General features: G+C 39.5%; 1 protein-coding gene across 1 annotated transcript in view; it reads left to right on the top strand.

Moving 5' to 3' along the window:
• LOC110026375 (uncharacterized membrane protein At3g27390-like) overlaps positions 1-6,437 on the top strand; it is a 17,810-nt gene extending 11,373 nt beyond the window's left edge. The window contains exons 5-10 of the mRNA XM_020727288.1: positions 4,531-4,819; positions 4,927-5,033; positions 5,112-5,256; positions 5,340-5,538; positions 5,629-5,869; positions 5,991-6,437. Of these exons, the coding sequence (XP_020582947.1) occupies positions 4,531-4,819; positions 4,927-5,033; positions 5,112-5,256; positions 5,340-5,538; positions 5,629-5,869; positions 5,991-6,234 (1,225 nt within the window). The 3' untranslated portion in view covers positions 6,235-6,437. The remainder of the gene's footprint in view (positions 1-4,530; positions 4,820-4,926; positions 5,034-5,111; positions 5,257-5,339; positions 5,539-5,628; positions 5,870-5,990) is intronic.
• The last annotated feature ends 4,994 nt before the right edge of the window (positions 6,438-11,431 follow it).

Below are 11,431 nucleotides of genomic sequence, written 5' to 3'. Positions count from 1 at the left end.
TTCCCTTCCTTTTTTGATCCCTTGCCTTGCCTTCCTTTTCTATGACTCATATTTTGATTCTTGCCTCTTATATGTCTTTCTACCCAAACTAGGGGATAGGAATTACCCCCCCCCTCTTCCCCCCACCTTCCTTTTCTACGATTCATATTTTTGGAAGGTGCTTTGGCTGTAACTCATTCCAGGTGGTGACTATCTCCTTTGTTCTCGCACCTTCCAACTACCGTCGACTCCTTCCTGCACTTCCCAGTAGGTCGTCGACTTTCTCTGCACCTCCCAGTAGGCCACCAACCAGCTTCCGCCCTCTTTTGGCAACCACCCTATGTTGCTGCTTCCTCCGACCACCATCCAACAGGTCGTCAACCCTTCTCGCACTCTTCCTGTTGTCGCCGACGCCTCCTTGCACATTCTAGCAGGCTGCCAACCTCACTTGCATTCTCTAGTGGGCTGTCAGTCAGCTCCACTCCCTTCCGAGCAGTCGCCTGCCCCGTTGCTTCCTTTGACCACCTTCCAACAGGCCGTCAGCTAGCTACTGCTGACTCCTCCCAACACTTTAACGGCATGCAACCAACCTTCTTGCACCCTCTAACAGGCTGACTCTGATCTCCATCCCTTCCAGCAGATCGCTAGCCCCTGCAGCTCCCCTCTAGGCACCTTCCGACAATCTCCCACACTCCCTCCCCCCTCCGACGCCGTAGCCCCTGCTGCCCTTCATCTTCCAACAGTCACTCCACCTGTTGCTCTCTCCGCTTACATACACGAACGGCACCCACCGCACCGCCGAGTTCGTGGACATTCTTCTTATGCCATAGCAGGTTCTTGCTAGTTTTGTTGGCATTGTCTTGTTCAAGTCTTGATTGTACTTCTAGTTGCTTGCTTAATATTTGCTTCCTTTGTAATGGGTTGAGTTAACTGTGATTTTATTTGGTATCAGAGCTAGCCCAACTCTTGTTCTATCCTAGTGTTCCCTAGAGTCCGCCATTTTTTTTTTCTTTTCTCTTTTCATTTTTGTGCCCCTTGCTTTCTTTTGCTTCATTTCTCTTTTCGTTTTTTCTTTCTTTTTTCTATCTTTTTCTGCAGATCTTGAACCTTCAACCATGCCCCCAAGGAGATACTTGTCAAACTCCTCCTAGGATTAAATACAACGGGAGATTTGTTGTCTGCAATAGAGATTAGCAGAGTTGGATGATGAAACCCAGGGGGAGATTACCCTTTACAACTATCTGGAGAATCGAAGGGGCGACATGGGTGAAGATCTGAATCCGTTTCATAGAGTAGACATCAGCTATGAGGAATACCGACCTCACCGCTTCAAAATTCAATATCAGAGGAGTTCGAGAGAGGAGACCGCATATGGGGGACACAGAGACTTTGACATCAAAGTGGATTTTCCAGAGTTTGAGGGAGGCATGAATCCATATGGCTTTGTCTATTGACTACAATCAGTGGAGCGCATCTTCGAATATAAGAACGTGACAGAGGATAAATGGGTAAAATTGGTTGTCATCAAGTTAAAAAAGTGCGCCTCTTTGTGGTGAGAAAACTTGTAGAGACAGAGGAAAGGAGAAGACCGTCATAAAATCTCCAAGTGGGAGAATATGAGGAAAGAACTGCAATAGAAATATCTCCCACCTCATTACGGTCAAGACATGTTTCTGAGGCTCCACCATTTGCACCAGCGGGATCTTTCAATAGAGGAATTCACGATGTAGTTTGATTAGTCCAGATGAAGTGTGAGCTGGTAGAACCTGACGAGCACTCCATCGTCTGATATCTGGCGGGCCTAAGGCCCGTTATTGGCAACGTGGTATAATTGCAACCCTAGTAGTTGCTTGGAGATGTTTAGACCTTAGCTTTAAAGGTTGAACAATAACAAAAAATGGAGCAGACAACAATCCTCATTCAGGCAGTAGTCTTCAGTTAGGCAACCACCTACAACTATAGCAATTGATAAGGATCCTTCCGGAGGATCTAGCAAGGAAGTACAAGGAAATGACAGGCAGGATCAGAATGGGAAAAAAACATGAGAAAGACAGCTCTTCCAATACAGTACCATCCAAGAAATATTTCAGACGTCACAGTTACGACCACACAACCATCAGTTTTCCTATGAGTCGGGTAGTCACATTCACATACCAAGACGCCGTAAGAGTCATGGACGAGGAGTTAGAGGATAGTCCAGAGGAGGAGCTTTAGCTCCAGGGGGACGAGGGAGAATTACTAGTCTACAGAGTGTTTTACAGTCAAAGCTGGAGCTGGATCAATCCTGGTTGAGACACATCGTATTTCATACCAAGTGCACACTAAAGCACAAGGTTGGTAGCTTAATCATCGATAGTGGGGAGTTGTGAAAATATGGTGTCCGCAATAATGTTGAAAAAAATTAGGATTGGCTACACAAAAACACCCCTAGTTCTATTCTCTTACTTGGCTGAAGAAAAGGAATGAGATATGCGTGGATCAATAGTGTTTAGTAGAATTCTCGACTTGGGATCATCTGTAGGAGCAAATATGGTGTGATGTGGTTCTGATGGACGCCTGTCACATTCTGTTGAGGAGGCCTTGGCAGTTTGACCGCATGACTCAAAACGACGGCTTCAAGAACCCTTATTCCTTTAAGAAGGATGGAAAACACCTGTTAAGGATGCAAGAGGTGGGGGCGATTCAGAGGAAGTATTAGCTACACGAGCCACCTTCCTGCAATTAGTTCAAAATACTCCAGTGGAAATGGAATTAGTGGGAGCTGAGGACGAGAGTGAGATACCAGCACTACTACAACCGCTGCTACAGGACTTTCAAAATGTGTGACTAGCAGCCCTACGGAAGGATTATCATGTTGAGAGACATTCAACACTCCATAGATCTCATAGCAGGATCAGTACTGCCGAATTGACCCGACTACAGATTGAGACCTGCGGAGTACGAGGAGTTACAACGACAGGTGCAAGATCTAATTGCAAGGGGGCTAGTCAGAGAGAACACCAGTCAGTGTGCAGTTTCTGCCTTGATGGTGTCCAAGACAGACTGCTTGTGGAAAATATTGATTGACAATAGGATTGTCAACAAGATCATTATCAAACACTGGTTTCCCATACCTCATCTGAATGATCACTTGGACCAGTTACACAGAGCCAACATCTTTTTCAAGGTCAGCTTACATAGTGGGTACTACCAAATACGAATGAGGTTAGGAGATAAGTGGAAAACTGTTTTCAAGACATGAGATGGTCTATACGAGTGGACAATTATGTCTTTTATCTTGTCAAACACACCCAACACTTTTATGAGTTTAATGAATCAGGTATTTTGGGCCCAGATTGGGAAGTTTGTGGTGGTCTACTTTGACGATATTCTTGTACACTGCCGCTTCGAGTATGATCACTTACAGCATTGGAGGGAAGTGTTCGAGGTACTGCTAGCAGAGAAACTATATGTCCATCCGAAGAAGTTGACGACCCAAGTATGTTTTTTGGGTTAGATAGTGTCTAGTGCAGGTATTTAGATGGACCCCACAAAGTTCGAGGTCATTATAAGCTGGGCTGCATTGCAATCGTTCACCTAGCTTAGGCAATTTCCGGGGGTAGCATCATTTTACAGGTGGTTTATCGAGAACTTCAGTACTATCATTGCCCCTTTGGCGGACCTTTTGAAAGGGAAGGAGTTCATTTGGACAATTGCTACTCAGACCAGCTTTGACACCCTAAAGGAGAAGGTGACTTAGACACTAGTTCTAGCATTGTCGGATTTCAACCAATTGTTCAATGTAGGGTATGAAGTGACTATGAGGTAGGGGATGAAGATACAAAGGAAGTTGTGGTGAGGAAGTATCGCCGTCATTTTTTTCCACCTTGAAGACACGATGCCTTTTTGGGAGGGGAGTAATATTAGATTGGCACCTAAGGACAAATTTGTCTTTTGTTAGCCAGTGGACAATTTAGCATTTTATCATTTATTATGGTTTAATATAAATATGTCTAATATGATTAGGGTTTGGGAGATATTTTCTGCCTCTCGAATTGTAGGAATTGGGAAAGATTGCCTATCTCTCGAATTGTAGGTGCTTATATTTATATATTGGGATTGCGTTATTTGGTGTTTATGAAATTAATTATCTATTGACCTAATTTCTGTGGGAAATTTGTGTTGTATCCTATGGGATGACTTTGTGATGTTGCGAGTAAATCATTTTCTCTTTATTTTTATACTTGTCTCTATAAATAGGCACATAAAATAAAGATAAAAGACAGACAACGGAAAAGAACTAATGAGAGAATAATTCATTTAATAAGGATATACGAGTATTTTTTTCTAGAAGTACAAAAATAATAATTCATTTTAGTTTTTTGCTTCCAATCTAGCTAATGCTACCCCTTTGGAAAGTGATGTTACTTTTAATTTGTGTACCTTATTCTTTTTCATGCATTCTGCTACTATTGTTTTCTTTTTGATTATTTATTTATTTCTTTATTTTTAAGGGCAAAGCGACTGATATGTATATTAGAACGCTCTGAATCTCTTGTTTGGACTTTCCAGGTTAAGCTGCCTTCCTGGCGCCCTTTTAGCTGGTGTTGTTGGAATTCTCGTTGACCTGCCGATGATTAGTGTAATTGCGCTGTTTAAGAGCCCATACATGCTTTTGAAGGGATGGAATAGGCTTTTTCATGATCTTATTGGCCGTGAAGGCCCATTTCTTGAGACAGTATGTGTGCCTTTTGCTGGCCTTGCCATTCTCCTCTGGCCAGCAGCAGTTGTGGGTGCAGTTCTTGCTTCAACCATCTCAAGTTTGTTTTTAGGGGGATATGCGGCTGTAGTTGCTTATCAGGTTTGACGCTCCTTTTCCGCTACTTATTACACGAAAAAAGTTTCATATCACTGGAGCAAACGCCTTGATGAAATCCTTTCATCTTAAATTCTTAATTAATATATTAGGAGTCATCCGTCAAGATGGGCATGGCATACATAGTCTCTTCCTTGTCAGTGTTTGATGAATACAGCAATGATGTTCTTGACTTGCCCGAAGGATCTTGCTTTCCCAGGTACGCAATGCTTTCTTTAAAGCGTATTTTGGTTGCATTGTTTGAAAATTTTTGCAAGCTCGGTTATTGTTTTTGTAGGTATCAGTATCGTGCTAACCAACCACCATCAAGAAGTAGCACATTCTCAAGGTTTTCCTCTTTCGCTCAGGGAAAACAAGATTCCAAGAATCCTTCAAGAACCGCATCATTCAAGAATGCTATGGCTGAAGTGAAGCCGTTGAAGGTGAAACATTTCTCTATTTTTCTCTAAAATCGTCTTCCTTAAAGAGATTGCAAGCGGGTGGGTGATCATGCTTCACAATGCAGTTGCTTGAGTACCTTTTTGCTGAGTGCAAGTTGCATGGTGAGAATCTGGTTGTCGAAGGAGTTATAACTCCCAAAGATGTTAAGGAGTTTAAGTCTGGTAAAGCTGGCAACTCCATCATAGGCATTGGTTTGCCTGCGTATTGTATTCTACAAGCACTTGTTCTTTCTGCAAAGGAGAATGCGGATGGTCTGCTCCTAAGTGAGTAAAAAAATTCTCGACCACTTTACTAGCTCTGCATTCTCTCGTAATCTTTTGAAAGCTTGTATCAAGTATCATTTTTCATTGCAGGCGATAACACAGAAATAATGACCCAAAACAGGCCCAAAGATGCCTTCTTTGATTTCTTCTTTGATCCACTGATGATCATCAAGGAACAGATCAGGGTTGAGAACTTCACTGAAGAGGAGGAGGACTTCCTTTCTAAGCTGGTTTTGTTACTAGGCCATCCCGAGAGATTGAGCCGTGTACCTGTTGCTCCGCCACATCAAAACGAGCGAAGAATAGCTGAAATCAGCGCCATAGCTCGGAGGTAAACCTAAATTTATCATCAAGTGGATCAATATACAAGCCAGAAACTTGGTGTTTTTTCTCCTTTTTATTATCCTCTGTTGGGAATTGAGATAGCTCAACTCTTCCTTGACAATGATAAGGTTGCGAGGAATCACAAAGTCTATATCAAGGTATCCCACTGTGAGGCGCCGATTTGATGAACTCCTCAAGTCATTCTCTGAGGAGTTGGAGAAGAAGATGGGAGGAAGCCAACCTATCAATCGATTTCAATCAAGTCGAAGTTTCGTAAGGGCATTTAGCTCGAGTTCTTTGGAAATTAAAGCTACCACGCAAGAGATGGACGAGGAGGCACAGTTAGCAAGCAGCTCCATGGTTCATACTTAATGGTAGTTTGGTTAGCTTTATTTACTTTATTTTTAATATGCCCCACCATGTTTTAAAATGGATTTTTATCAGAAGCAAAATTCGATGAAGATAGTTATTTGAGGCATCAGATCTGATGAATGAGCTACATGGTATATGTTATATATTTGTATGAATGAATATGTATACACATTTATTTGTATATTTGGAATGAAAATTTTTCTGAGGAGATTGAAAGATTAATTAAGATCAGATCATTTTTTAGTTCGATCATCTATAGAAAAAGAACCATGTTATGTTCATACTTGGTTTGAATTTTTAAAAATTATAATTTCTCGGTAACTTTTATTTACTTTTTTGGACGACATTAATATTGTTGATGTGATTTTAGATATCAAATAACCTGTGAAGGTGCTATATAAACTTTTTAAGAATGGATTAGTGGCTGATAGTTGATGAATTGAGTTGGTTGTGGGATTTTCGTGTTATCATAATAGCACCTACGAGAATTATACCAATCATGTGTTTGATGTTCAACAAATTTAATATTATTGTGATCTTATGTACGTTAAATTTGACTTTAGAGCCAACTACAAGTCAAGGAGTAACATCAACAAAAAAATAAACAAATAAAAAAAAGAAAGAAAATCGGGTGTCTGTTGACGGCATTTGATGTTCAATAAATTTATTTTTATGCTCTAATCTTTCTTTATAAAAGGTAAAGTTTCATGAGAGAGTATGATGAAAAGTGCGGAAGTTAGAAATTCTAGTCTTTTTTTTCATCTCATATGGTACTGGTGAAATTTCTGTGAACGTAGGTGGATTAATTTTCTATTGAACTATGTAAATCATTGTGTTTGATTTTTGTTGTGTAAAATTTTTCATTTATGTATTATTTTTACATAATAATTGGTATTAGAGTTTCGATTTGTGATCGGTATGTGGTTCGGTTTTGACGGGGGTAAATCTGGTATGTGTTGACGACGTTTGTTGCAGTAGGAGATCCGACCTGTTTTGCCGGCGTGTTTAGAGTTTTCGGAGGCAAGTACACGGCTTGAAGGTGGAAATCCGACGAGCTGTCAGAAGCGTTTTCTGCGGTCCAGTGGCCTACGGAAGGAGGCGCAGGCCGGCAAGATTTCAATTGGAACCTGGTTTCACGTGATTCAAAAGAAAAATATAAGGAAATTCCTGTTTCCTTTTTTCTCGAGAAAGAAAATAATTTTTTTTTCACGTTTTTTTTTTTCGTTAAAAGCTTTTGAGAAGGAACTTTGGTAAAGAAAAAAAAAAGTGCACGCTTTTGGACAATGGAATTTCAGGGGAAAAAAAAAAGAATTTCAAAAAAAAAAGAAAAAAATGAAGGAAAAAAAAAGAGGAAATTTTATTTTATAAAACTTATTTCATTTTTAAGGTGAATTTTTTTTGTTTATTTTTCTTTTTTGATTTTAGGTTCCCAAAATAGGAGGAATGAATATTCAAGAAAATATTTTATTTTATTAGAGGAATATTTCTTTTCCAACAGTGGGATTGTGGGAGCAATGAATGATGACACAATATCAATTTCTTCAACGTACACTATGACGATGAAAATGTCGATTCATCAGATGTTTACTCATCCCGTCAAAATCGATATGACGAAATTTGACGGAAAAATGAAACTTTAGCATGTGACAATGTGAGATGATAGATGTGATTTGTTTTTTGAATCTGGAGGAGTACTAGATTGCGAGGAATATTCTGAAGAGATGTTAAAGAGAGATTAGTTCAAGATGAACCGGAGTGCTTGTGGCTTAATTCAAAATTTCTTCTCAGAAGAGCAAATATGTGGTGATGATGGAGACTTCCGCAGGAAAATTGTGCAGGATGCTGGAGAACAAATATCGAAGAGCATGAAGAATCACCTCCATTTGATGCTTCGACTATACATATTTCAAATGAGACGAGGGGTTACTATTGATGAGCACTTGACTTCATAAAGAGGTTGTCAGATTTGCTAAGTTTGGATGAGGAGGTTCGAGATGAAGACAAGACACTTTTGTTGAATTCGCTCCCAGAAGAGTACAAAAACTTCAGGATAACACTCACATGGGAATGGGGTTTTGAATTATTGCAAAGTGAGTGAGACGTTGTTGAATCATGAGTTCCATTGAAGAGACGAGAAGTTCGTATAGATTGAGTCAATTGTGGCACTTACACTCCACGTGATAGATTAAGTAGAAGAAGAAAAATTCGGCAAAGAAAAGAGGCAGCGATGAAACTTTTCAAAAGCGAGACAAGTTTTGAGAAAAATCAGTGTGTTTTTCTGTTTAAAGACTAGTTATTGGAAGAAAGATTGTCTGAAGCTGAAGAAAAAGGGAAAAGAAGTTGCATTTAAGTTGAAATCTAATATCATTGTGAAAAGATGTGAAGAGGCGTATTCAGATGTATTATTATTTGCAATTTCTCACAGTTTGTGTGAAGATGATTCATGTTGGATTCTGAACATAGTGCTACCTATCACCTTTATCGTCATGAGGGTGGTTATGTACGTACAAGGTGTAGTGAGTATCTTTATGTGGATGCATGATGTTGTTGTGATAGAGCTGATCGATGTTAAACATGTTCTAGATATCGGGAAAAATTTGTTGTTTGTCAAGGTTTTAAAGCCTGAGGGCTACATGATTGTTATTGAGGCCCGAGTTCTGAGAATATGTCATGGAGCAATGATTTTTATGAAGCGAGTTTGTCATCACAACCTTTACAATCTTCAAAATAATACAATGACTGGGACGACTCTTGTTGTTGATGATTCTTCTGATGCCACTAAATTATGGCATATGCGGTTAACACATGCTAGAGAAGCTTCACTTCAGGCTTTGATGAAATTAATATTGATCAAAAGAGCGATCACCTGCAAGATAGATTTCTGTGAATATTTTGTATTTTGAATGAAGACACAAATATATTTTAATAATATTATCCATTGTACAAAAGGTAATTTAGAGTATGTTCACACAATTGTTTGGGGTCTGACAAAGACAACATTCAACGGACATATATACTTTGTCTTTTTTATTGATGATTGCTCCATATATGTTTCGGTGTATATCATGAATCATAAAAGTGAGGTATTAGAGATTTTCATAACTTGGAAGAAGTGAGTGAATACACTTCAGGTGTGTCCTTGCAAGGGTGCTAGAGAGCTGGGATATATTATCACTTTACTGTTTGATAGACACCACAACAAAACGAGGCGATAGAGAAGATGAACTGATTTCTGGTGAATAAAGTTTGATATATGTTATTCAATGCTGATTTTGATAGTCTATAAGAACGAGGCCATAGACCATGTCGATCACTTGGTGAATCATCTACCTTCTGCAACTATTGGGAATAATACCGCAAATGAGATATGGTCGGGGCATCCTCTTAAAGATTATGAGCACATGAGAGAGTTTGGGTATCCAACTTAATACCACGTGCAGAATGATAAACTGGAACTACGAGCAAAAAAGATAATTTTCATTGGCTTCAGGCATGGAGTCAAAAGCTTCAAGCTATATAATCAATCAGACATAAAGGTTGTCTTTAGCAAGGATGTGAAAATGGATAATACAAGCTTGTTGAAAAATCATGACTCGAGGCAGATAAATAGATCTACTGGGACCACAATTATGCCACAGAAATTGGAGTTTGATGCAACTTCATTTGGTCCACATAAATCGTCCACTCCAACTTAGATACCTGATTCTGTTGTAGCTCAGGAGGCATATGTTGATAGTGCCCGGAGGAGGTGGATTAAGATGCTGAGGATGAAATTTCTGCTCAGGAATCTATAGCTAGAAGAAGAATCATGAGCCATAATGTCTCAAAACTAGCTTAGTTAAGGGATCACATTGCATTTGCACTTTCAACCACATAGGCAAAACTTCCTTGTCAGTATAAGGAAGTGGTGGAGAGCCTAGATTGCGATCTTTGGAGAGTGAAAATGATTAAAGAGATGAATTCACTTCGAAAGAATGTTACTTGGAGGTTTGTGAAGCTTCCTCTGAGAAGAAAAGTCATCAGGTGCATGACCCCTTGACCAAAGGATAATAGATTGAGATTTTCATACCTATTTTATACTGTTTTTGATGATATTGCACTTTAAAGAATGATATTTTTGATGTTTTGTTGCAGGAATGATAAATTAGGGTCAATGAAGCAAAAAGATGCAAAAAGGAGCGAATTTGGAGCGAAAATGACCAAAATATGGAGAATTAAAAAATGTGGAGAATTGCACAAGGGCGCCGACGACGAGCTTTTCCCAAGGTTACAGACAAAATTCTCCAGAAGCCCGCCGACGGTGCCATTGAGGCCGCCGACGGCGATGACGGTTATGTGCACTTGTGCATTGGATAAGGCCGAATTTTGGAGGGGTGCTTAAGCAACTCTTGGGAAAACTCATCCACATCATTAAAGGGAAGATTTTGGCCGAAAATAGGAGAGTCTAGAGGAGGTGGAGAGAGCTCTAGAGCTCCTGGAGGTTAGAAACGTTCCATTAGAGTGTGAAAATTGTGAGGAATTCTTCGAGAGATTGTAAGAGTGAAGGGAAAGTGAGAGATTTCTTCCTCCTTGCTATTTCGAAGAGAAGTTCTGTGTGCTGTAAAGAAAGAAAGAGATTTAGGGGAACTTCGAGGAGTTTTCTTGGGGAGAAATTATATATAAGTTTATTTATTAGTTGTAGTTTGTATGACTTTGAATTTATATATGAATTCCGAGTTTTATTGCATTTTCCCCATGAGATCTGAGTAGTTTTCTCTGTCTTTCTCCTTGTCTTGAGATTTGTGAAATGATGATTTGAATTGATAAAGCCATAAAAATGTTTAAGAAATTGTGATGATATTTTCACTTCGATCTTAATTTACTTTCAATTTGGCCAATTGATTTGTTAAAATATGTTGAGTTTTACAACTAAGGTGAAGATTACATTCAAGATTCATGGAGGTCAAAACCCTTGGAATTTAGGTGCAAATAAATAGGGAAATAATATTATCGGGCGTAGAATTGGAGATTTTAGAGTGACAGACTAAAATCCCCAATTCGGTCCTATTGTTTGGGTGCTGATGTGTAGATGTTAGCCCTCAGGTGAGGGGAACGTGGGAGCTCCGAAGTGAGAGCCGGTATCCTCCCAGCATAGCAACAGAATCAGTAACCAAGCATATGATTAGTCAATGTTCTTTATGCCTGGACCAAAGGGTAA

The sequence above is a fragment of the Phalaenopsis equestris genome, unplaced genomic scaffold, assembly GCF_001263595.1.
Source record: "Phalaenopsis equestris unplaced genomic scaffold, ASM126359v1 Scaffold000369, whole genome shotgun sequence".
Taxonomy (NCBI): Eukaryota; Viridiplantae; Streptophyta; class Magnoliopsida; order Asparagales; family Orchidaceae; genus Phalaenopsis; species Phalaenopsis equestris.
This window is presented reverse-complemented; position numbering and strand designations above follow the sequence as displayed.